The 27,853-nt window shown below is 36.3% G+C and overlaps 1 protein-coding gene across 1 annotated transcript in view; it reads left to right on the top strand.

Moving 5' to 3' along the window:
* Nucleotides 1–27,853, top strand: part of DZIP3 (DAZ interacting zinc finger protein 3) — a 105,110-nt gene that overhangs the window by 2,754 nt on the left and 74,503 nt on the right. Inside the window, exons 2-5 of the mRNA XM_080815154.1 lie at nt 290–336; nt 13,036–13,135; nt 23,049–23,121; nt 26,250–26,402. Coding sequence (XP_080671280.1) covers nt 13,104–13,135; nt 23,049–23,121; nt 26,250–26,402 — 258 coding nt within the window. The 5' untranslated portion in view covers nt 290–336; nt 13,036–13,103. The remainder of the gene's footprint in view (nt 1–289; nt 337–13,035; nt 13,136–23,048; nt 23,122–26,249; nt 26,403–27,853) is intronic.

Genomic DNA, 27,853 nt, shown 5'->3' on the forward strand with positions numbered 1-27,853 from the left:
TAGTAAATAGACTTTCAAGTGTTTAGGAGATTGCCTTTTATACCTGTTTTATTTAAAGATTTTCCAAAATGTCTACTTAAAAAAAATTGTCAAATATTTATTTATAGATCTCATTTTCCACTTTAACGTGATAATGCAATGTATTGTGTTGCTGTTTTGTTCTTATTAAATGCTCACTTATTGAGCATTTATTATATGCCAAGTGGTATTCTAAGAATTTTATACTTACTAATTACTCTTCATAACAACTTCATGCATTAGGTACTATTACGATCTCCATTTTTTACAGGTGAAAAAGCTAAGGAGAGGTGAAATAATTTGCCCAAGGTCATACAGGTAATAGTAACAAGCCTTGTATTTGCTGTGCTGCAAATATGTTATTTAGGATTTTATATTTGAAATTTTTTATTAATTTTTAAAATTCTTTTGGAATTTGTTACTTTTGAAAAATGAATCAGAAGCTTTTCTATTTTCTATGCTTTAGAATGAGTATCACATTGGAATCATCTGATCCTTGTAGATTGTATACAACTGGCCTATAAAAATCAAGCTTGATACCTTATTTAATGTTAGATCTTTAAAAAAATACTTGGATTTGTAAAATGGTTATAGGTCTGATAACTTTTTTCTACCTTTTCTTGTGTTAAGCTTGGAAATAGAACTTTATTTTAACATAGCAACTATTTCTCTAGATTTATAGATGTTTTGATAGAAAGTTCATCAGGATTCTAGTAATTCTTTTAACCTCTTCATTGTAGTTTTAAATTTCCTTTTTCATTGTAATGTTATCTGTATTTTTTCTTATTTGGGCTTTCTAGGGGTTTGTCTCTTGAATTCAGCTTTTTAAGAACCAGCTCTGATTTTATTATTGTTTTTCTTTTTGTCAGAATCATTAATTTTACTTTTATATTTATTAATTCCATCCATATACAGATTTTTCCTTTATTCTTTTTATAGTTTTTAAAAGTTTTAGGCTTAGAGTATTTACATACTATATGTATATTTTGTAAAGAACATTTATTTCATGCCCACAGATTTTAAGACAACAGTAGCTAAGGTGAGCATCTGTATTTCATTTAAAAAGAAAAGTTAAATTAGTTTAACCATTTGGATACAATTTTTTAAAAATACTAATATTCCTTCATATTCAAAGAACTAGATTCTGTTAGACAAACCAGAATAAGTGCTGTTGGGAGAAATAGGTTAGTTTTAGAAACACATAGTATTTTTTAGGGCAAAATATCAATCAGTATCTTAAAGTTTGGCCTAAAATTCCTTTTCTCCATAAATTTTTATTGCTGTCCTTTATATTTGCATAGATATTTTCCTTAATTTGTAGTGCTAGAAACACATTAAAGGGATTTAAAAAATAACTTGGTTAGGATCTTACAACTCAATATTAGGGCTGTCTAGCTCCTTTATTTCTTTTCGAAAAACTTAGCATGTCTTCAGTACTGAAGAGTAAAATGGAAATTTTTATTGTCATGACCAGGGCTTAAGTTCTGTTAGGTAAATCAGATTGAATGAAGATACAAATTTTTGACAGAAGTGCAGAGTCTATAGAATACTAAATGTTGTAATATGAGAATTATACCAGAGGTAACACAGGGCTGATTGTTGGTTCACCCACATACATTTAATGAGTGCTTGAGTGGTAAGTACATTTCTGTGTGCTGGGGTTATAACAGTGAATCAAATAGACAAAAGTTTTTACCCAACTAGACCTTTTATTTTAATGTGAGATATAGACAACAAATAAGACCTATTAAATAAAATATATGAAAGTAGTAGTAAGTGTTGTGGAGGGAGAAAAGGGATCAGAGGTATCAATCAGGGTAGAGTGTTGGAATTTTAGATAGTATAGCATACTGTTCAGTATTTGCTGCATAGCAAATCACCTCAGACTCAGTGGTGAAAACCATAAGCATTTATTTCTGTGGGTTTGACTGCAGTTGTCTGATCTAGACCTGAGTTGGCTGAGAGGCTGCTTCAGGCATTTTGTAGGTAAAGGGTACTATATAGAGCTCAGTTTCAGTTATGTTGCAGTGTCTACTAGACATCCAGGAGATGCTGAATGGGCTGTTGAATATGTTATTTAATGTTAACAGAGAGGATAAGACTGAAGATAAAAATTTAAAGCCTTGAGCCTAAATTATCAAGGGTGAGTATGGATAAAAAGCACTGAACCATAGGGCACTTAAATATCTAGAGGAACCAACAAAGAACATGGAGAAGTAATTGCCGGAAGATAGAGGTCATGTCTTTATTCTGTTGTTATCTGCGGTTATCAGTCTTAAAGTAATATGTGGGCTACTTTTGACCTCTAAAGGAGAACTCTAGATTGGCAGAGTCCTTCAGAGGACTTGCAGTGTGCAGAAGGTTGGATAGTTTCATTCTCTAGATCAGTAATGAGTGCTTAAAGTTTGCCAGATGCTGTTGTAGGTGTTGGGGATAAAACAGAAGGATTAAAAAAAAAAAAAAAAGAAAGAAAAAGAAAATTCCTGACTTTGGGGGGCTTCTATTCAATGGGTACATGAGGCCAGGTGTAAAGTAGGGGATTGTAGGAATAAACAGCAGGTAGAACAAAAGTTCCATTGGCCCAGGTTCTCAAGATTCAAGGCAAAGAAATCTAGTGGTAGAAAATTGGCAGAGGTCTAGGCATGTGGTTATTTAGATACCTTGTCTTACTGTGGTTAAAACAATTCAAATATTAATATTAAATCAATTTTGCCCTTTATGCCGAGCCAGAAAACAAAGTCTATAGAATTTCAGCTCTCATTTTTCAGAAATGTTTTGTTCAACACAAAGGTGAAGACCTATTAAATAAGCCCAAATTATTCTCTTTTCATTTATTCTTCCTGTTTCTTTTCCCAATCAACTATTAAAATTCAGCTGAATCTCTAAATGATTTGCCAAACCGTAAAATTAACTTTTTCACTTTTCAAACAATCCCTGATTTTTTTTTTTCCCTGTACATTTTACAGAATTCAGTTTTAGTCTGAATACATGGTTTGGATAATTTGGGTTAGTGTTTTTTTGCCCCATTTTTACATCTTTCATATCCTAGTAGCAGAAGGTTGCCTTTTTTTTTTTTAAACACAAGTATTATCGATTGTTTCTGAATCCAGTTTTGTGAAGATAAGTGATATAATTTTATTTTAAAATAAGGTACAGCAATCATTTTTAATTATAACGTATTTATTGAAGACCTACTTTGAACAGAAGAAAGTCCTTTGCATATGCCATTTTTAAACTTCTAGTCTTTCAGAAAGTAGATACTATTAAGTTCATGGAAGGGGTAGATAATTGTTTCTTGAAGTAAAATGTGAAGTTGTTCTCCACTTTCCAAAGTGGAATATGCACGCCTTGGGGTATGTGAAGCTGTCAGAGTATGGGAGCAAATATTCAAATATTTTACTTTTTTAAGTCTCATTCTTTGTTTTATATTATAGTAATACCTGCATATAATTCGTAAATGAGCTGCTATTCATATATTTTCAGTGTATTCCTAGATTTATTGCTTTAGATACATGTGACCAAAAAAATTTAGAGACTTTTCCAAAATCATTAACCTTAACAGAGCATTTAGACATTCAATAATTATTGTTCATTTCAGTGCCACATGTAGTACCTGGCGTTTTTCTGAATTGTTTTGTTGAACAAATGGATTCTCTTAGCAAAAACTGACAAGAGTAGTCTATTATGAAATGTTAATATGTTTTATCTTTGCAGCATCATTTACTAACCAGTAAGACCATGTAAATAGTTTTGAGTATTAGTCTTTATGCACATTATTTAGTTCAGCTCATGACTGAATACCATGCTTATATAAAGTTACATACTGCACTTAATGAGACATAGTGGAAAGAACATGGAATTTGTAGTTGGTGATCTTGGGCCTGAGTTTCTGCTTTAATTAATTTATTAGCAATATAAACTCTCTAACCCTCAGTTTCTTACTTTTAAGAATGGATTACAGTAATGTTTATATTTCAGAGTTGGGTATTCACACAAATGTGAATTCACTGTACATAAGTATTCAGCCTAGGGCTACACACATTGAAGCTGATGAAAATTAATCTTATTTTTGATGAAATAAAAGCTTATATACCCAATTAATTTTATGACATAAAACTCTTCATAACCAAAGTTTGACCTACCTTCTCAACTAAGTCTTTCTTACAAACATATTTCTTTCTGAGATAATGGGAGCCCATCAGTGTTCTTACCATTGGTAGAACAGTTTGGATTTGGGTATTGTAGGCTTTGTCATTGGTGGTGAGAGTCAAGTGCATATTGTGTCCTCCACTTCCTTCTTGATTATCATCTCTACCTGTGTCATTTCTCAACATTCTGTCTTGTTTCCTTTTCCTTTTTTTTCATTATTGTCTAACAACAGTAATGACAACATTACTGAAAATATTCCACTTCGAAAATTTGCTTACTGGTAACATGTACTCCTTTGAATGGTTTCTAGTTACCTTTCGGAACAGCGTGGTTTTGGCAGTGCTACCTATAAATAAACTGAAACTGATGGGTATTTTAATACCTGGATTTTTTTTCCAGGTAAGTCCTAACCTGTGCATATTCATTGTAGATACATTCCAAATATTGAAAACAAATTAAGATATATTCTATAGGTTTGTTGTGTAAATCCAGAAGTAACTGACTGGATAGATCTGAAGAGAATTAAAAACCCACTTCTGACAAGCTAATTTTGGCAAAGATATGTCCTATTTTGGCAGATTTATAAGGGGTACTGTGTATACATTGCAGGGTTCTTGCTTTCTGACAAGCAGCCAGACAGGGTTAATAATGATTTTTGCAGGGGCGCCTGGGTGGCTCAGTGGGTTAAAGCCTCTGCCTTCGGCTCAGGTCATGAGCTCAGGTCATGATGCCAGGGTCTTGGGATCGAGCCCCACGTCGGGCTCTCTGCTCAGCAGGGAGCCTGCTTCCTCCTCTCTCTCTCTGCCTGCTCCTCTGCCTACTTGTGATTTCTGTCAAATAAATAAATAAAATCTTAAAAAAAAATAATGATTTTTGCAAAATGACAAGAACTGAGATAGTGAATGCCCTGATCTTTTGGGGCAGGAAGGATCTTCAGTTTCTCAAAACTTTTACAAGATTTTCCAACCATCATCCATCATTCCTGAAGTTTGCCTAAGAAAACCATTTTTTCCTTGGGGTAAAATAATGTTTGGTTACCTGTGTCTAGGTACATTGTTGAACAGATGTAAAAGTGGAAGAAATTAATGGAAAATTAGAAAACCAAATAATCCGTATATTTTGTTCACTCTAAACACAGCTAGTAACAAAATAATCGTATAATCTGAGTCTAACTTGAATGAATGGTCCTAGCCATTCTAGTCTACTTGGAGCTCACACTTGAGAAATTAAGACTTTGGGAGTATTAAAGCCACAGAGCACCTACTTTATGACTTTAAAAGCCACAGGAGGGGCGCCTGAGTGGCTCAGTGGGTTGGGCCTCTGCCTTCAGCTCAGGGGCTCAGGTCATGATCTCGGGGTCCTGGGATCCAGCCCTGCATCGGGCTCTCTGCTCAGCGGGGAGCCTGCTTCCCCCTCCCACCCCGCCCCCTGCCTGCTGCTCTACCTACTTGTGATCTCTCTCTCTCTCTCTCTCTCTCTCTCTGTCAAATGAATGAATAAAATCTTAAAAAGAAAAGCCACAGGAATGACTGTTGCTGCTTGCCTAGCAGACATAATCAGATCAATAATAGATAAAATGTTGGTTTTAAGGCACTCCCATCCCAAATGTCTTGGTTTACTCCTAGAAAGTGTCCTTTTCATATTTTTTTAAAGCCTTGAAAAATTACTGCCCATACAGATCAAAACATCTCACATCTCAACTTCAAGGAATTTGGAATTCTTTTTTTTTTTTTTTTTAAAGATTTTATTTATTTATTTGACAGATAGAGATCACAAGTAGGCAGAGAGGCAGACAGAGAGAGAGGAAAGGAAGCAGGCCCTCTGCCGGGCAGAGAGCCCGATGCGGGGCTCGATCCCAGTACCCTGGGATCATGACCTGAGCTGAAGGCAGAGGCTTTAACCCACTGAGCCACCCAGGTGCCCCGGAATTTGGAATTCTTTTGATAAAATCTAGCAGAAGTGGGGACGCCTGGGTGTCTCAGTGGGTTAAGCTGCTGCCCTCGGCTCAGGTCATGATCCCAGGGTTCTGGGATCGAGTTCTGCATCGGGCTCCTTGCTCAGCAGGGAGCCAGCTTCTGTCTTCACCTCTGCCTGCCTCTGCCTGCTTGTGTGCTCGCTCTCTCTCTCTCTTTCTGAAAAATAAATAAATAAATAAATAAATAAATAAATAAATAAAATCTTTAAAAAAAAATCTAGCAGAAGTGTTAAGAAGCATTATCAGAGTCTGTTTTGCTAATAGACCCATGAACTTCTATTAAGTGTACTTAATTCAGTGCTGATATAGTAAATCTAGCTTTTGATAATGGCTATAAAAATTTTACCAAGTTGCATGTTCAAAGTTGTTTATTACAGCGTTGTTAGTAATAACAAAAGGAAAAAAGGAGAAATTAAGAGGAAGTGTTTATCAATAGTTTTCTGATAAAATGGCATATCATGCAGTTTAAGGAATGTTGGAGATATATATGTGTCCTGATGTGAAAAATGCAAGGTGTCAAATGTGCATAGTAGCTGCCATTTGTGCCATGTGGGATGTATTTGATAATGTGGTTTTTAAGCTCATTATTATCATTCCTCTCCATAATAGCAATTCTCCATCAAAGTAGAGAATTGGAAGAAAAGTGAACTGATTGTGGTACAAATTTAAACAAGATTTGATGATGGTGATAATGATAGTAACATTTATATAGTGCTTAATGTGTCCTAGGTACTGTGTCCTAGGTACTGTTCTATTACATTTCTATTACATTTAATCTTGATAACCTGTGAAGCTGGGACCACCTTTTTCCCTGTTTTTCAGATGAGGAAACTGAAGCACAGATATTGATTAGTTTCAAACAAAGTTGCACAGCCAAGGTGTGTCAGAGCAGTTCTATGTATCCTTGCAGACTGACTCCAGTGTTTCTCTGCTCTTAACTACCAGTGCTATGCAATCTCTCAATTTTGACCTTGATGAAATCTAAATAAGATATTTTGTCATTTCTTTCTTGTAGACAAAGATTTGCTTGTATTTGTACATGCTGCATAAATCCCAGATAGTCTTACTGTTCTTCCTCAGAACGATCTGTTATGTATTTACTTAATCTTTTCACTTTTAATCAGTTAGGTGGTTTTCAACTGGGGCATTTTGTCCCCCAGGACACATTTGGCAGAGTTTGGAGAAGTTTTTGCTTTTCACAATGGAGCCGAGAGGTGGGATAGGTTTGCTACTAGCATCTATTAGGTAGAAGGCAGTGGTGCTCCTAAATATCCTAAAAATGCATAGTACATCTTCCCATAACAAAAAAACCGTCCAACCTAAAATGTAAAGAGTGCCAAGATCGAGGAACCCTGATTTAGTGGGCATAAGAAAAGTTCTCATAACTGAATTTCTTTTCTGAAAAATACCAAGTATATTATTTTGTTTTCAAGCTAATGGCATTGAGAAAGGTGAGTTCTATTTTTACTGTTTTTGCACACTTAATACTCCCTTTTTCTCTCTGGCATTGTGTGATCTGTAAGGGCCAGAAGGGTAGCGAATTCATAGGATATCTCCTCACACATTGAAACATGAACTTGTTTGGCCCCTAACTTGATCACTTGATTGGGTGACTTAAGACGAGCACTTGAGTGGATTTAAAAAACAATGTGTTCATATACTGTTTGGGGAGATGACAAGAGTGCTACAAGGAAAACATTTGAACGAATGATTAAACAATTGTAAGCAAAAGCTGTGTCCTCTCTGATTGAATAAGCACTTTAAAAATGGGAAAATCCTTTGCCATTTATTTAAAAAAAAAGTTTGCTCTAATTTCAGGAGATAAGAGGGAAAGTGGGAGCTAGGAGCTCAGAGGGAGCAATGAGAAAGGCATCTTACTGTTGTAAAGATACAGATGGTAATACCTTATTATTCAACCAGTAGAATAACCCATGGATAAAATCATTTTGCTTGGTGGACAAAGGTGTGCTATAAACTGGGGTGCCTGGGTGACTCAGTCAGTTGAGCGTCTGCCTTGGGCTCAGGTCATGATCCAGGTTCCTAGGATCAAGCCCCACAATGGGCTCCCTGCTCAGTGGGGAGTCTGCTTCTACCTCTGTTACTCTCACACACACACACACACACACACACACTCTCTCTCTCTCTCTCTGTCAAGTAAATAAATAATATCTTTATAAAAATTTAATACCCCGCGGGAAACCAGATCCATCCTTTCTCCTATGTTAACTCTTATTTTAAAGGTTTCCTTTAGCCTCTTCTAGAATCATGACTACTCTGGATTATTTTAGAAGCACAGTGTTAACGTTTCAGGCTGGCTACTTCCTTTCCGTTGCTAGGCGCTGACACCTTCCTTCCCCACAGAGGCTGTAAAGTACTGCTCCTGCCCCTGCTGGTGTTTGCAGTGGGCTGTGCCACACATGATCTGCTTAGCTCCTGGGAAATGATGGGGTTGATGATACTTTCCTGAAAAACCTTTCATCACAAAAACCGTTCACCTTGAATCACAGAGATTCAGCTCAGGTTGTATTTCTAAGCAGATTGAAAAAGCCATTAGCTTTTCTTAACTCTTAATTTGGGATCCAAATATCTTCCGATTTTTTAATATGCCTTTTTTTTTTTTTCCAAGCTGAACACTGAATAGCTTAGCAGAGGCCTTCTCTACCTTATTGCCTGAGAATTTTCCTCCCTTTTCAGGCTCCCCTTGACCTGTGTAAACAACTGGCTGAAGGAGAGCTTATCAGAGTGAGAGGTATCTGTGTTTGGGCTTTTAAATTCCGGAAATGAGGGGATTACTTTGTTTAGAAAAAGCATGTGTGTTTAGAAAAAATTCTGTGTGTGAGATACTGTCTGACTTTTTATTAAAACAAGCTGGGAGGTTATAGAAAAAAGAAAAACAGTGTAATCACAATCCTAGAATTCTCAAAGCTATGTACTTTTCTATACAGCTTTATTGAAGAGATGAAGTAGAGCTGATTTAATGTGAAAGAATAACGTCGCTCTGCTTCATTATTAGGGTTAGATTGTCTCTTTCACTGGTATTGAACAGGGAATGCAAATTTAAATAGTTATATGATTCTGCTTATTGAGTTTTTGAAAATAAGAGAAACTATAAAATAATTTACCTAGGAGAACTGGATTCTGCATAGGTGAGTTATCCTGACAGCAAGACATAACTTTGTTAGGCCTGGAGGAGAAGCTAAGAGGTGTTTAAATGAAGAAATTTATTTTTTTAAACTTTTTTTAAAGTGTTGACATACAATGTTACATTAGTTTCCAGTGTACAACATAGTGATTCATCATTTCTATAGGTTATGCTATGCTCATTACAAGTGTAGCTACCATCTGTCACTATACATTATTATAGTATTATTGACTGTGTTCCTATATTGTGCCTTTTATTCCCGTGACTTACTCATTTCATAACTGGAAGCCTGTATTTCCTACTCCTCTTCACTCATTTTGCCTATGCCCCAACCCCTTTTCCTCTGGCAACCATCACTTCTCTGTATTTATAGGTCTGATACTGCTTTATGTTTGTTTATTCATTTGTTTTGTTTTTAAGTATTTGTCTTGCTCAGTCTGACTTATTTCCTTTAGCAGAATACTTCTAGATCCACATATGTTGTTAACAAATGGCAGGATCTCATCCTTTTTTATTATGAAGTAATACTTCATTGTATTATGTGTATGTATATATACTACATCTTCCTCATCCATTCATCTATTGACAGACACTTGGGTTGCTTCCATATCTTGGCTATTGTAAATAATGCTTCAATAAATAGGGGTGCTTATATCTTTTCAAATTAGTGTTTTCATTTTCTTTGGGAACTTAATAGAATTATTGGATCATGTGGTATTTCTGTTTTTAATATTTTGAGGAACCTCCATACTTTTTTCCACAGGGGCTGTACCAATTTCTGTTCCCACCACCAGTGTATGAGGGTTCCTTTTTTTCCACAACCTCGTCAACACTTGTTAGTAGATGAGGAAATTTAGGAAGAAGTCTGTGTGTGTGTGTGTGTGTGTGTGTGTGTGTGTGTAAATGTTTGTGGTTTGTTTGTTTGTTTATTAACATATAATGTATTTGCTTCAGGGGTATAGGTCTGTGAATCATCAGTCTTCTACAATTCACAGCACTCACCATAGTACATACCCACCCCAATGTCCATAATCCAGCCACCCTATCCCTCCCCACCCCAGCAACCCTCAATTTGTTTCCTGAGATTAAGAGTCTCTTATGGTTTGTCTCCCTCCCTGGTCTCATCTCGTTTAATTTTTTCCCTTCTAGCCCCCCAGGGCCCCCCACCCTGCCTCTCAAATTCCTCATATCAGAGAGATCATATGATAATTGTCTTTCTCTGATTGACTTATTTTGCTTGTTTGTGTTTTGATTAAGAAGTATCCATTGAATTGTTGGAGAGTTACCCTTGTCTCTCAAGACTTATCTGTGTAATTTAGAGCTGGTGTAAGTCAAACATAGAATATAGGTACAGGCAATATCATAATTAGGAATACCAGTTTGGGACTTCTTTTAGCCAGGCACTGAGTTGCCAGTTCACTAATGACAGGATACTCAGACCTCAAGGCTTATGAGGGGTCAGGTCCTGCTGATACTTCTTTTCTATGTCTTGTCTTTTTCTGGCATTTAGGGAGAGTCAGTATCAGGTAAAACAGTGCTTCTTTGGGTAAATGCAATCTGAATTCTTAGTAAGTGGCTTGGGAATGATCTTGTGGAACATGTTTTCTTGATTTAGAAATTACCTATGCTGAATTGCATTTTAAATAATGGGCCTCCGAAAGCTCTACGATCTAACTTATGGCTATGCTATTAGAAAAACTGGCTATCCAGTTATTAGGATAAATAAGTGGTTTAGAGGCAAGAAATAAGAAATTTTTTCTAGTCTTGGGCTTGGCAGCAAGGCATGCTAGGTCTGGTTTCTTTGTGCTGTTGCTATCACTTTCTTTTCTTTTTCTTCTTCATTTCTTTCTCTGTCCCAAAGTACTGAACAGTAGTTTCACATGTTTGCTCTAATACTTCCTGGTGTTCAGACAAAGGAATTAGAAAGGGAAATCAGCCTAGCAGGAAACAATGGAGTCTGGAGGCTTGAACTTTCAAAAAAATACAGAACAAATGTGATTAATTTAATTTTATTTTTTTTGAGATATAAATATTTATAAGCTTATGTGTAGAAACAAATGAGTTTTAACCTTAACTCTTTGAAGTTACACTGTAGTATATACCTTCTTTTAAGTAACATCTTCTTTCATTATATGTTTGTAAACTTATGTGTTGAAGCATATGAGAATAGTGTGTTCAACTTACTGAAACTGCACTGTTTTTAACCTTCTTTAAAAAAAAAATCCTTTAAGATACAAGAATATACAAAGCTATATATAGAAGCATATGGGAGAAGCCAAAACTACACTGTGTATATACCTTCTTTCCAGTAACATCTTTCATTAAGATATGTTTCTTTTTTTGTTGTTTTTATTTTAATTCCAGTTAGTTAGCATACAGTGTTATATCCATGTCAGGTGTACAGTACAGTGACTCAACAATTCTATATATCGCCTGGTGCTCATCACCACAAGTGTACTTCTTAATCTCCATCACTTATTTAACCCATCTTCCACCCCTCTCCTCCTTCTGGTAACCATCAGTTATCTATTTAAGAGTCTGTTCCTTGGTTTGTCTCTTTCTTTTTTCATTCACTCATTTGTTTCTTAAATTCCACATATGAGTGAAATCTTACAGTATTTGCTTTTCTCTGGTCATTTTTCTTAGCTTTATATTCTATAGCTCCATCCATGTCATTGCAAATGGCAAGATTCATTCTCTTTTATGGCTGAATAATACTCCATTGCATACATATATACCACATCTTCTTTATCCATTCATCTATGGGTGCACATTTGGGCTTCTTCCGTAATTTGGCTATTGTATATTGTGCAGCTATAAACATCAGGGAGTAAATGTGACTAATTTTAGAAGAATTGTTTTGGAATAGTTAAGTAGAGAGCTATATAAATAGATATTCTAATGGACACTCTTTTCTTTTTGTTTTCTTTTGTGTTGCTGCAGGCTTTTTTTCTTTTTGAGAAATCATCCACAGCATTCATTGATATTTGAACCAGAAAGTATACATTCTACCTTCCCTCAATTTTATGAAGATACAGAATCATATCTATTGGGGGAAAGTGACTAAATGTTAATCTTTAGACTAAAAGAAAACAAAACAATTAGTGTTATTGAAGATTGTGTTAAATAGAAACTCATACACTCTGGAAAATAAATTAGTATGAACCTTTTGGGAAGCCAGTTAGCTATATGCACTGAGACTTAAAATATTTGTGTCTTTTGATTGAGAAATTCTACTTCTGAGAATTTCTTGTAGAAATTATAGAAATTTTGCTTCTGAGAATTTCTTGTAAGCAAATAATCATAAATACAGAAAAGGCTTATGGATGGTGAAGTTTATCACAAAATTAATTATTGGAAAAATAGGAAACAGACTAAATGTCCATCTATAAAGTAATGGTCTAGGAAACCCCAGTCAGCCAGTTGTTGTGTTGATACATTGTTGTGTTGATACGGTGAGAATACATAGTAGGGGTGTAAAATAACAAAATGCTTTTGATACAGTGTTCAGTGGTGAAAACTGTATTGTAGAACATTGTTTATTCAGTGTGATTACAGATTTGTAAAATATGCTTGGACAGAGCATATTGAAGTGTAGACAGTGACTTATCTTTGGATGGTGAAACCATGTAATTTTCATTTTCTTTTATACCTCTTTGAAAATTTTCTTCAATTATCATGTATATTTTTATAGTGGGGAAAAAGAATGTAGTCCTTCTACCTTCCCAATAAAAATATACTTTTCTTACAGCGTTAAGCATCAGTAGTAAACGTCTGCAAGCATTGGAATAAGACTTTTGCAAAACAACATTGTGGAGCATGGATTCTCTATCAGAAGAGTTTTTTACAAGGTAAGTGATAGGGTGACAAAACCAACTACATTTGTTGCATTTTGAAGATACAACATTTGTTCTTTCCACATAACTTTGGGAAGAATGTGATTGAGATACCCTTATGCTTGGAGATAATTTAGCGACTGATTGGGGGGGATATAGACTGCGTGAAATCTAATTACAGAAAATTTCTCTGAAGGGCCACACTCCGGCTAAAGAGTTAAGAATTGAGAAATGTACTACAGCTTGCTACATGTGGACATTCTCGCCAAATAGATTAATGTGATCTATTAATTTATTTTACGAGGATTTACTGTAATGCTTGTAATGTAAAGTACCTCCTTGGTACTTAGAGAATAAAGACAGACAAAATTTTGGGTACTTAGAATTAAAATGTAGTAGGAAAATATTTAAAAAGTTATATTTTTAGGCAAAGTGAGCTAATTATCTACCAGAACACTCTGAACACCCATGAAATCAGCCTGAGATGTAGGATTATACACTTCTGGATCTCTGGGGGGGGAGGGGTGTGCAGAAGACACCAGTAGAGAGGTAAAAGCAGAGTGGGAACAATCGGGCTGATATCAGAGGATAAACAGAAGGGGGAAGGAGCCACCAGAAGTGACCCTTTGGAAAGTAATGCCCCAATATGAAGGTGCCCTATGATTGGGGACCATCATTAACTTGGAGTCTTGTTAAAAGTACTTAAAAAGAGCAAAAAATCTTAAGGGGCAACTGGTGGAATCGGGCGGTCATGGGCACAGGCTTAAGCCCATGGTCCCAGGACAGACACTGCCAGTGACCACCCATGCCAGACAGAGTGCAGTGGCAGAGCCTCCAGTTCCTGGTCCCGAAGTCCCCAGTGTTGCGAGGCTTGCACCACTGTCGGCTTGGCTGGGGTGCACTCCCACCCCTGCATGAGGGAGTCTGGTGGGCACTTTCTAGAACCACAGCCTTTTGCACTCTGCGCTCACTGTGCAACCATGGTTGGAACCGAGATCCCCACCCGCACCTGAGTGTTCTCTGCAGGCGCTAGCTGGGCGATCTCTAGGCCCCGCTGAGAGTCTGGACACTCCCAGGAACTCAGCGAAATCTCTGGTCAGGAGCTCTCTACAGACAGCAACCTGTGAAACCCTGAGGTCTGAACCCCAGACAGCAGTCCCGGCAAAGGCAGCCACTGGAAGCGGGCTCCCTGGACCAGTATCGCTTGCAGTTTTACCAACACGGGGGGCAGAGACAAGTGGGTGCTTCTGGCAACCCCTGAGACGGTGGCTGGGGACGTGCACTGCCTGTGGGAAGTTGCATGGTTCAGTGGAGTTTACAGAGGGGGAGTCTGTTCTGGACCACCCAGAGGGGAGCAGACTGAGGCTTCTCTCTGAGATGGAGGTCTGGGTACAGTTTGCTTTCCATGAAACCTCCAAAAAGACCCCCAAAGCTGCCAAAGAACAAAAGTCTCCAGAGAGCAAAAGCCTGAAAAACCAGTTTCCACAGAGCCTAGCCCCTTGATAGGGGGCAGGAGGATTAACTCAAGCAAGCCTGACTAAAAAGCAATGTGGCAGCCTCCCCACCGCCCCAAGAAAGCCAGCCAAAATAATGAGAGGACAATCACTACAGGGTCCCCATAAAACTGTAAAACTCCAATATTAGGGGAAAACAATTAAGCTCTCGGTATTGCCCTAAAACCTGTTTCTATTTCATAGATATAACTTTCTAATTTGTTCTCACTATTCTTGTTCTTAATTTTTTTTAAACAACTTACCATTACAACTACAGGTTTAATACAATGTATTCCATAATAACCTTTTAACTTGAACTTTTTTCATACATATACCTGTATTTCCCTTTTTCTTTTCTATTTTTTAAATATGCATATAGATACAAGCTTCAAGGTAATCCTCTTTCCCTAATCAATACTACCCTTATATATAAACAAGTTTTAATTTTCCTTTATCTCTGGAAAGTTGAGTCCTTTAACAAAGATACCAAGATACACAAAGAATCAATAAGAATCAACAAATAACCTTCCTCACCCACATTTTTCTTCTATCCTATCTTTTTCTTCTGTCAGTGTTTCTGTGTATTTATTTTTGTTCTGGTATTATATAAATCCTGTCCTTGGGGTTCATTTTGGCTGGGTTCTTTATTTTTCTTGTAATTTACTTTAGTTGGTCTTTTTGCCCATCCATTTTTGTTTCTATACCTTGTAAATCTTACCTTTGGGGCCCATTCTGGCTGGGGCTTTTCTTTCTTTCTTCTTCTTCTTCTTCTTTTTGTTTTTTTTTTTTTTTTGTCTCTCTCTCTCTCTCTCTTTCTTTTTTCTTTCTTTTTGGTGGTGATGGAATTGCTCAGAAGCCTTCCATGGTGCACCTTGCCTAGATCACGGTTCATATATTTAGCTACACATCCCCTCAACCTCCTCTCACCAAAAGGTCTAGAAGGAGGAATACCCAACAAAAATTCAGAGGAAAAATTCAGAGACTGTGCCCTCTCCATCAGAGCTATTGGATATAGACATAAACAGTATATCGGAAAGGGAATTCAGGGTAACGATTAACCAGGCAATGGCTGGGTTGGAGAAAACCATCAGTGACAACATGGAATCAATTAGGGCAGAGGTGAAATCCGACCGGGAAGAAGTTAAAAATGGTATCCATGAGATCCAATCTAATCTAAATACTCTAAGAGCTAGGGTAACCGATGCAGAAGATAGAATTAGTGATCTAGAGGACAAACTGATAGAGAAAAAGGATCAGGAGGAGGCCTAGAACAAACAGCTTAGAAGCCATGAAAACAGAATTAGGGAAATGATGCATGAAACGTTCCAACATCATAATTACTGGGATCCCTGAGGGCAAGAAAAAGAAAGAAGGCTAAAAGATATAGTTGAATAAATTCTCCAGGAAAATTTTCCCAATCTGGGAAATGGAACCAGCGTTCATGCCCTAGAGGTAGAAAGATCACCCCCAAAGATCAATGAATCTAGAAAGATCTCGAGGCACTTGATTGTAAGACTAAAGAATCATAATTTTAGAGAAGAGCTTTTGAGAGCAGCTAGGGGGAAGAGATCCTTATGTACAGAGGAAGGTCCATCAGAATGAGGTTAGACCTGTCCACAGAAACCTGGCAAGTTAGAAAGGGCTGCAAGACATATTCAGGACACTAAATGACAAGAACATGCAGCCAAGAATATTTTATCCAGCAAAGTCGACATTCAGAATGGATGGAGAGATTAAGAGCTTCCAAGACTGGCAAGGTTTAAGAGTATGTGACCACCAAGCTGGCACTACAAGAAATATTAAGGGGTGGGGTTCTATAAAAAAAGAAAGAACCCAAGAGTATCATATAACAGTAATTTATAGAGACAATCTATAGAAACAAGGACTTCACAGGCAACATGTTGTCACTAAAAACGTATCTTTCAATAATCATTCTCAATGTGAACGGCCTAAACACTTCCATAAAATGACACAGCATTGCAGATTAAATAAAACAACAGGACCCGTCCATATGTTGACTACAAGAGACCCATTTGCAACCTAACGATACATCCAGACTGAAAGTGAAGGGATGGAGAAGCATCCTTCATGCCAATGGGCCTCAAAAGAAAGCTGAGGTAGTGATTCTCATATCAGATAAATTAGATTTTAAACAAAAGACTCTAGTCAGAGATAAAGAAGGATACTACATCATTCTTAAAGGGTCTGTCCACCACGAAGATCTAACAATTGTAAATATTTATACCCCCAGTACAGGAGCAGCCAACTACATAAGACAGCTGTTAATCAAGATAAAGAGTCATACTGATATGAATACATTAATAGTAGGGAATCTTAACACATCACTCTCATTAACAGACAGATCATTGAAGCAGCAAATCAATAAATACACGAGAGCATTGAATGACACATTGGACCAGTTGGACCTCATAGATATATACAGAACATTCCACGCTAAAACAACAGAATACCCATTCTTCTCAAGTGTACATGGAAGTTTCTCCAGAATAGACCACATACTGGGTCACAAATCAGGGCTTAACTGATACCAAAAGATTGAGATTAGTCCCTACATATTTTCAGACCACAGTGGCTTAAAACTGGAACTCTACTGCAAGAGAAAGGGTGGAAGGAATTCAAACACTTGGAAGCTAAAGACACTTCAGTCCAAAACCTATGGGATACAGCAAAGGCGGTCCTAAGAGGGAAATACGTAGCCATCCAAGCCTCCCTCAAAAAAATTGAAAAATCCAGAATACACCAGCTCTCTTTACACCATAAAGAACTGGAGAATCAACAACAAATTAAGCCAACCCCACACACAAAAAGGGAAGTAGTCAAGATTAGAGGAGAGATCAATGAGATTGAAACTAGAGATACAGTAGAACACATCAATGAAACTAGAAACTGGTGTTTTGAAAGAATAAGATCGATAAACCATTGACCTAACTAATCCAAAAGAAAAGAGAGAGGACCCAAATTAATAAAATTATTAATGAAAGGGGAGAGATCATGACTAACACCAAGAAAATAGAAACAATCATCAGAAATTATTATCAACAGTTAATATGCCAATATGTTAAGCAGCCTAGATGAAATGGGTACATTCCTGGAAACCTATAAACTTCCAAAACTGAATCAGGAAGAAATCGACAACCTGAATAGACCAGTATCTAGTAACGAGATTGAAGCAGTGATCAAAAATCTCCCAAAAAACAAGAGCCCAGGACTTGATGGATTCCCTGAAAATTCTACCAAACATTTAAAGAAGAAATAATACGTATTCTCCTGAATCTGTTTCAAAAAAGTAGAAGCAGAAGAAAAACTTCCAGATTCTTTTTATGAAGCCGGCATTACCTTGATCCTCAAACCAGGCAAAGACCCCACCAAAAAGGAGAATTTCAGACCAATATCCCTGATGAATTTCAGTGCCAAGATTCTCAACAAGATCCTAGCTAATAGGATCCAACAGTACATTGAAAAGATCATCCACCATGACCAGGTAGGATTTATCCAGGGGATGCAAGGGTGGTTCAACATTCGCAAATCAATCAATGTGATAGAACAAATTAATAACAAGAGAGAAGAACCCACATGATCCTCTCAATTGATGCAGAAAAGGCATTTGACAAAATCCAGCATCTGTTCCTGATTAAAACACTTCAAAGTATAGGGATAGAGGGAACATTCCTGAACTTCATAAAATCTATCTATCAAAAACCCATAGCAGATATTATCCTTAATGGGGAAAAGCTGACGGTCTTCTCTTTGAGATCAGGAATACAACAAGGATGTCTAGTCTCATCATTGTTGTTCACCATAAGTATTAGAAGTCCTAGCAACAGCAATCAGACAACAAAGAGAAATAAAAGGTATTCAAATTGGCAAAGAGTTCATACTCTCTCTCTTTGCAGATGACATGATACTTTATATGGAAAACCCAAAAGACTCCACCCCCAAACTGCTAGAACCCACACAACAGTTCAGTAATGTGGCAGGATACAAAATCAATGGACAGAAATCAGTTGCTTTCTTATACACTAACAATGAAAATATAGAAGAATTAGAGAATCAGTTCTATTTACTATAGCACCAATAACCATAAGATACCTGGGAATAAACCTAACCAAAGAGGTAAAGGATCTGTACTCGAAGAACTATAGAACACTCATGAAAGAAATTGAAGAAGACACAAAAAGATGAAAGAGCATTCCATGCTCATGAATCAGAAGAATAAACGTTGTTAAATTGTCTACACTGCGTAGAGCCATCTATACTGTCAATTCCATCCCGATCAAAATTCCACCAGCATTTTTCAAGGTCCTGGAACAATCCTAAAATTTGTATGGAACCAGAAGAGACCCTGAATTGCTAAGGAAATTTTGAAAAAAAAAAAAAAAAAAAAAAACCAAACACAAAACAAAACTGGGGTCATCACTTTGCCTGATTTCAAACTTTACTACAAAGCTGTGATCACCAAGACAGCATGGTACTGGCACAAAAACAGACACATAGACCAGTAGAACAGAGTAGAGAGCCCAGATATGGACCCTCAACTCTACGGTCAAATAATCTTCGACAAAGCAGGAAAAAATATCCAGTGGAAAATGACAGTCTCTTCAATAAATGGTGCTGGGAAAATTGGACAGCTATGTACAGAAGAATGAAACTCGACCATTCTCTTATACCATATAGAAAGATAAACTTGAAATGGATAAAAGACCTTAACATGAGGCAGGGATCTATCAAAATCCTAGAGATGAATATAGGCAGTAATCTCTTTGACATCGACCACAGCAATTTCTTTCAAGACATGTCTCCAAAGACAAAGGAAACAAATGCAAAAATGAGCTTTTGGTACTTCATCAAGATCAAAAGTTTCTGCACAGCAAAGGAAACAGTCAACAAAGAGGCAACCCACAGAATGGGAGAAGATATTCTCAAATGACACTATAGACAAAGGGCTGATATCCAAGACCTATAAAGATCTCAAACTCAACACTCAAAAAACAGATAGGTCAAAAAATGGACAGAAGACATGAATAGACACTTCTCCAAAGAAGACATACAAATGGCTCACAGACACATGAAAAAATCTTTATCATCATTAGCCATCAGGCAGATTCAAATCAAAACCATATGGAGATACCACTTTACACCAGTTAGAATGGCCAAAATTAACAAGGCAAGAAGCAACAAATGTTGGAGAGGATGTGGAGAAAGGGGAACCTTCTTACATTGTTGGTGGAAATGCAAGTTGGTGCAGCCGCTTTGGAAAACAGTGTGGAGATTCCTTAAGAAATTAAAAATAGAGCTATCTTATGACCTTGAAATTGCACTACTGGATATTTACCCCAAAGATACAGATGTAGTGAAAAGAAGGGCCATCTGTACCCCAATGTTCATAGCAGCAATGGCCACAGTCACCAAACTGTGGGAAGAGCCAAGGTGCCCTTCAACAGACGAATGGATAAAGAAGATATAGTCCATATATACAATGGAATATCATGCCTCCATCAGAAAGGATGAATACCCAACTTTTGTATCAACATGGACAGGTCTGGAGAAGATTATGCTCAGTGAAATAAGTCAAGCAGAGAGAGTCAATTATCATATGGGTTCACTTACTTGTGGAGCATAAGGAATAACTAGGAAGACATTCGGAGATGGAGAGGTAAAGTTAGTTGGGGAAGATCAGAGGGGAGACAAACCATGAGAAACAAACTGAGAGTTTTTGGGGGGTGGGGTGTTGGGTGAGCCTGGTGGTGGCTATTATGGAGGGCACGTATTGCATGGAACACTGGGTGTGGTGATAAACAATGAATTTTGGAACACTGAAAAAAAATTCAAAAGAAATATGGGTGCTGTTAGAATTCATGAAAATTTGCTTATTTTTTTATTCATTCATCCAATAAATATTTGAGTGCCTTCTTTATGTCTGATGTTGGGATAGAGACTTGGAGGTTAAGTAGTGAATTAGAAGGGCCTAATTCCTATCTGAGAGGATTTATTTATATGTGGGCATAAATGTTATTGATTTAAGTAGAAAATGTAAGAAAATAGATAAAAATAGAACATTAGTGGAGCACCTGGGTGGCTCAGTTAGTTACATGTCTGACTCTTGGTTTCGGCTAATGTGTCATGGGATTGAGCCCCATGTCAGGCTACCCAGTTGCCGGGCAGTCTGCTTGAGATTCTTCCCCTCTGTTCCTTCCCCCACCTCTTTCTCTCTCAAATGGATAAATAAATCTTCTAAAAAATGGAACATTAGTATATATATTATGTATATTTCAGGATATATTGTTACAGCAAAACTTCAGCTCCTAGTAGCAGAACAAGGCATATAGGTGGTAAAAGCAACAAAAATAGCAAAAGAAAAATAATAGTCTTGTGTCTAGTTCTATCTTTGCTGCTTTCTAGGTGTATAACTTAAAAACATGTTATATAACCTCTCTGGACATCAATTTAATCATTTTAATATATAAAATGACTGCCATTGATGACTGCTTGTATATCTTTTCTATGCTAATATACCAGGAGCATGGTTTGATGCCATTAATGTATATAGTTTGTTTTAAATATTATTAAAATAATGAATGAATATGACAAATGAGGAACAGGTGTAGCCAGTAGTAGAAACAGAAGTGGAGGGCTAGGAGGAGAACCAGAAGCAGTGAAGATGGCAAAGGTTTTCGAGGATGGTTGGAAGGTATGATGGGCAATGTTAAATGATGCAGAAAGACAGGTAGAATGAAGAACAAAGACAAAGCTGTTGAAATAAATAGTAGGATTTCATTAGTAACCTTCAATAGAGCAATTTTAATGTTGGGGAGGGAATGAGGATTAGTTAAGTTTACATATCAAAAATTGTTCGAGAAACTATGGTGAATATAGCAGCCCACGTTCCACACTTAAGAAGTGCTAAAGTAGGGTCTGGGCACCTGGATGGTTCAGAAGTTTCGCAGGTGATTTTAATGTGTGTCTGGGACTGAGAACTGTTGGGTCAAGGAGTGAATGATCATGAAATAGAGTTAGCCAGAAAGGTACACATGTGACAATTTTTTATACTATTATACAACCTGGAGAGTCTTCAGCATACTGCTGTAGTATTTTTCATTCATTGACAACACAAGACTGTTCCTTGTGTTACTTTTTGGAGTGGAGCTTTGAAGTGGATGAAAAGACAGGTAAGAGGCTTTTTTTGGGGGCACCTGGGTGGCTCAGTGGGTTAAGGCCTCTGCCTTCGGCTCAGGTCGTGTTCCCGGGGTTCTGGGATCGATCCCCATGTCGGGCTCTCTGCTCAGCGGGGAGCCTGCTTCTCCCTCTCTCTCTCGGCCTGCCTCTCTGCCTACTTGTGATCTCTGCCTGTCAAAATAATTAAAAAAAAAAAAAAAGAGGCTTTTTTTGTGTTTTTGTGTGTGTGTGTGTGTGTGTGTGTGTGTGTGTGGTTTTTTTCTTTTTTTGTTTGTTTGTTTTGCCATGACATTTTAAAGAGCACTGAGAACCATCTTGTGAAATACTGTTTTTGTGTATAAATCCTCTTCTGTTGAAACTTTCACTATGTGAAATACTGTACTATTTATCGGTCCCAGTTTCCCCTGACAAAATCAGTAGGCACGTGGTGGATGGTAAATGATCATCTAAGAAATAAATACATATGTGTGAAGTAAGATAGGGTGATTTTTATAAAGCACAATGCTGAGTTGATCCATTGCTGTTTCTCACTCAGTTTTTTCTCTGCTAGTGTATAGAATTAAGATCATATAAATCCTATATGGTCTTATGTTACGGTTCTTATATTATGGGCCCTATATCATGGTTCTGTATGTAGACAAAAGCAATTTTATAAATAGTTTTTCAGTTCTGTATGTAACACTGCATATGTTCATATTTTGAACCAATGTCAGAAGCAAAACTTAACAATTTACAAATTAACTATTTTGCAAAAATAGTTAATTTTTAAATATGATATTCTCTCTCAATTTTAAAAAATCATTTTGGAAAAATGGATAACTATAAGGCCAGAAACCTGGAACAAAAAAATAAAAGCATCTGCATAAGATAGATCCCTTCCAAACCTTTATTATCTTCATAAACCTCAGCCTTTTTAAGACCCATTTTTCTTTACATTGAAACAGTGCTGTAAAGTTAATTTTTTCCCATGATTTTGGTATATTCTGTGTCCAAGAAAATTTTTTATATCTGCTTTAATTTCTGTTTAGCGCTATCCAGTAAAGGCAGAGCATACTTTTTTTTTCTTTAACTTGCATCCCTAAAGATATGACACCTACCACTATTATCAGTCTTGCTATATATTGTTTACACTTTCGAACTTTCAGACAAATTCACTTGTTAGATTCTTTACTACTACAATTTAATAGTGTTCTTTATAGGGAGATACTCTGAATACACATTTCTTTCTTTTTCATTTAAAGTAGGGCTCCAACTGTGGAGGAGCAGACTAAGGAGGAAATCAAGAATAAGGTAGAAAAATCTACTGACCAACTGGTAAGAGTTAATTTTCATTAATTATGAATGAATTAATAATAAGTAATTATGACAGTGTAATTGTAAATCTAGTCAGTTTACTTATCTCTTCAGAATTTAGGGGTGACTCTACTTTCTTTCCTTTATAAGTAAAATTATGGTCATAATTAAATCTCTGGTAATTGATACTTCTGTCTCAATGTTATCTTAAGCACCAGTTCTCACTGTAAGTTAAAACTTGTAGGTGATCGAATTGACTTGTCCAGAAACATAAGACAATCAATTTTAAGAAATCCTTTACTTGTCCTTTAAAGCAAAATCCAAACAAAATGAAAACTACACACATGCAAAGAAAATTATTTAGTAAGAAATTTTCAGAGTTGTTTTGAAATTCTCTTTCCTGTTTTTATCATCTTTACTGTTAGAAATTCCAGTTCAAAATGAAGGAGAATCAAGTATACATTACTATAAGGTTTATATTGCCAGTGACAATATATTTTATGGTAGCTTAAAAAATATGTATATGTATATATACATATATATATATATATCACATGTACTTATATTTAATGAAGGGTGGATGAAGAGCTATTTGGGTTTTTTTTAGTTCAGTTTTAATTTACACATAGTTTTATGTGATTATTGATGTCCACTGTTAATAAATTTTGTAAAGGTTATCTAGTAACAGGAGAAAATATATGAACATAAAATATTCATATTATTTAACTGCATGAGGTTATCACTGTAAAAAATGTTGCAGAGAAAATAAAATATATACAGATGTATATAGGGATGTACACTTGAGCGAGCAAGGATTAGATCTAGAAAGTGAATTTCTAAATACAGAACTGGAAAAACAAAAGTTAAAGGAGGTGAAAACTTTGACCTGAATTTGGTTTAGAGGCTAACTTAATTTTGTGAAATGGATTGAGCATCAGATATTTTAGTAACTGGCTTAAATAATTGTAGTTATATAATTTATGACCACTAACTTAATAAATTATATTTACAGTAAGAAAAATATTTAATAAGCATAAAGCTTATAGTATGTCCTATTAAAAATTTTTATTCATACCATAATCTTGCTTGTGTATCAGTTTGGTAATTAATATTAGATGATTTTGTGGTGACTTTTGACTGCAGAACTGACCTTTAGTTTGAAATGTATGCCCTACTGACAGTGGTCATTCTTTTGAAGGGTTTGTCTAGTTACATTGTGGAAGCTTTTTGTTTTTATAAACTTTTTGGAAAATTTCAAACCTACAGAAAAGTTGCAAGAATAATACAATGAATACTTACATACCCTTCACTGAGATTTAGTGAACTAAATACACTTTCCTACATTTTTGGATATAATTTTCATATAATGAAATAAAGTGTAAGGTTATTTGTTGGATATTGATGGGGTTGGAGGAATCTTAATTTAAGACTCAAACCCATGAAACACTGGGTGTAGTGCATAAACAATTAATTTTTGAACACTGAAAAGAATAAAATTAAATAAAATTAAAAAAAAAAAACAAAAACTCAAACCCAGAAGGGGAGAGTAGGCAGGTAGTCCTACCATATTGAGTCCTGGTTACTTTCCTGGGTAATTGCAGTCTGAAAGACCTGACTGATGGTCAGAGAGTCAACTCCTCCCCACCCCCAAGGCATTTTCAGTGACTTAAGCTTTACATGGCCTCCATAATAAGAAGCTGTCTTTTCTGATTTTCAGAGGTCAGCACAATGTACTCATATTCCCAAAGTTTAAACATGGTATAGGAACTGTGGGGTCTTGTTAAGGTTTGAAGGCAGTCCATCATCCATGTGTTCCAGGTGCTTCTCCATTTCTGTTGCCCACCTGTTCCTCACAACTAATGTTAATATACAGTCCAGCAGGACTTGACTATATATAGCTATTGATTAGACATTAATGATGGCTTATTAAGTCCGTAAGAATGAGTTCCTATAGACCCAAAATTAGTATGCCTTAGCTCTGACTGAATTAAGTCATTCTGTTTTACTACTTTGTTTATAATTTAAACTATTACAATTTTATTTTCAATATGCTGTGTGTTTAGTCACTAAAGCATCAGTCACATATATAAAAAGTACTCTTAGATCTAGCTTTCATATTGTTATGTAGAATAATCTATGTAATACTTTAAACTTAGCATTTTTTATGCCTTTAAGTGGGTCAATTCAATGCAATCTGTGTATTTCTGTAGGGCAGTCATTTTTTGAAGCCTAATTCACATTTAAGCCTTAAATTGCAGATATTTCCCATTCCACTATCCTGTTAAAAGTGGTATAATTATTCCTATTTTAGAATATTTCTAACTTCCAAATGAATTTATATATTTATTTCTGTATATTAAGGCTTCTGGATATTAAAGCTTCCTGAATTTTGGTCTTAAATTTCCTGCTATATTTTAAGTCTTTGAAAGCAGAGGGAATGTCTTGTTCTTTTTCTTTATTAAAAAATTTTTTAAAAAAGATTTTATTTATTCATTTGAGAGAGAGAGACAGAGAGACACACAAGCTGGGGAAGAGCCGAGGGAGAGGTGAAGCAGACTCCGAGCTGAGCAAGCTGGGAGCCTGATGTGGGGCTTAATCCCAGGACGTGAGCCAAAGGCAGACACCTGACTATCTGAGCTACACAGGCGCCTGAGAATGTCTTATTCTTATTTCGATTTTCTATCACTTTGTCATAGTTATCTACATATAGTATATACAAGCACTTTGTTCATGGAGCCCAATGTGGGACTTTAAACTCATGACCTTGAGATCAAGACCCGAGCTGAGATCAAGAATTGGACACTTAGGGGCGCCTGTGTGGCTCAGTGGGTTAAAGCCTCTGCCTTCGGCTCAGGTCATGATCCCAGGGTCGTGGGATCGAGCCCTGCATCAGGCTCTCTGCCCAGTGGGGAGCCTGCTTCCTCCTCTCTCTCTCTGCCTGCCTCTCTGCCTACTTGTGATCTCTCTCTCTGTCAAACAAATAAATAAAATTTAAAAAAAAAAGAAAAAAAGAAGTGGATACTTAACCAACTGACCCACCTAGGTGCCCTAGTCTCTGTTCTTTCTTTTAATGTTTTGTCTAGTCTTAATATTTAGAGTAATAAGAATATATATAACTGTGTAAATTTTTAATAATCATTTTCTTCTAGGGTAAACAGGAAAAGGACACACCTGATCTTGTCCCTGTTAACTTACTATTAGAAGTGAAGAAATTATTGACTGCAATTAATACTCTACCGAAAGGTGTGGTCCCTCACATTAAGAAGTTCTTACAAGAAAATTTTTCCTTCCAAATCATGCAGGTGAGATTATAATTTGTTCTTTGGGGTGGAAGTATAGCTCTTTGTTTATGGCTGTCCAGAGAAAACACATTATGTTCCTTTACTCTCATACTACTACTATATTGACAGCACTTCTGACACTAGAGATGTGGACTTATTCCCACATCAACTAATTCTACACTAACTGGATATCCAACAATTCAATTAAATTCTGATACCATCTGCCTAGAGTTAGTATCAGATCCCGCAAGTTAGGGGCTCAGTTCCACAAATCTGCTCTGACTTCAGACACCAGTCACAAGTCCTAGGTTGTTCCTGGTACTTCTCACCAACTGGCTATGGATTGGAGTTCCCATGACCCCTTCCTGGGTTCAATAATTTGCTAGTATAGCTCACAAAACTCCAGGAAACACTTACTTGATATTTACCAATTTATTACATAAAAAGGCTATGATAAAGGATTTTAAAAAACAGCCAAATGAAGAGATACATAGGGCAAGGTCTGGAAGGGTCCCAAGTATTGGAGCATCTGTCTCTGTGGAGTTGGGGTGTGCCACTCCCCTGGCATGTGGATGTGTTCACTAAATTGGAAGTTCTCTGAACCCCATACTTGAAGGATTTTTATGGAGGCTTCCTCATATAAGCGTGATCAGTTATTAATTCAAATGCCCAGCCCCTCCCCATCTGGGTATCAGTTCTTAAATGAATGGAGTTTTTCAAAGTTAAAGAAAATGTTCTTCTCATTTCTTTGTGGCCTTTAACTGGGGACAAAACACCATAGGATATGATTAAAAATTCAAACAAATTCTAAAAATATCCAAAGACTTTACATACAATTAATAACCTTAACTGAGATAATTGAGCAGTATGAATTCTGGTTTGAAACTGTGGAATAATGCCACTGTTTCCCTCCTTTATCTTTTGGAAATTACCCAGAAACAACAGGAAATGGAAATCAGTAGCGTTTCTATATGGGAACAATAGCCAATTAGAAGGTAAAAATGAAAGAAGAATATTAGCAACCAAAAAAGCAAAATACCTAGGAAAACACATAAGAAATATACAAGATATAGACCAGTAATTCTCATAGTTTTCCTAGGCCACCTACATGAGACTATCTGAACTCCATATTAGTCTTAAGGAATCAATATCTCTGGAGGTAGGTATGGGAATCTGCATTTTAGCAAGTATCTACATGCTGATTTTCTTCACATTAAGTTTCAAAATCAATACTCTATATTGAAACTACAAATGAAGATTTCTAAAACTCTAATAAAGGTAAGAAAAGAAGACCAAATAGAAAGCAATACACATGGGAAGACATGGTGTGATAAAGTTGTCAATTTTCCCTAAATTAAAATTTATAAATATCACAAATCAAAAAGTGACAGAAGGGCATTTTTTGGTTGTAATTACTAAAAGCTAATCCTGACGTTTAGATGGGAAATGAAAGGAAGAAAGAGAAGTGTAGG

The sequence above is a fragment of the Martes martes genome, assembly GCF_963455335.1.
Source record: "Martes martes genome assembly, chromosome: 1".
NCBI lineage: Eukaryota > Metazoa > Chordata > Mammalia > Carnivora > Mustelidae > Martes > Martes martes.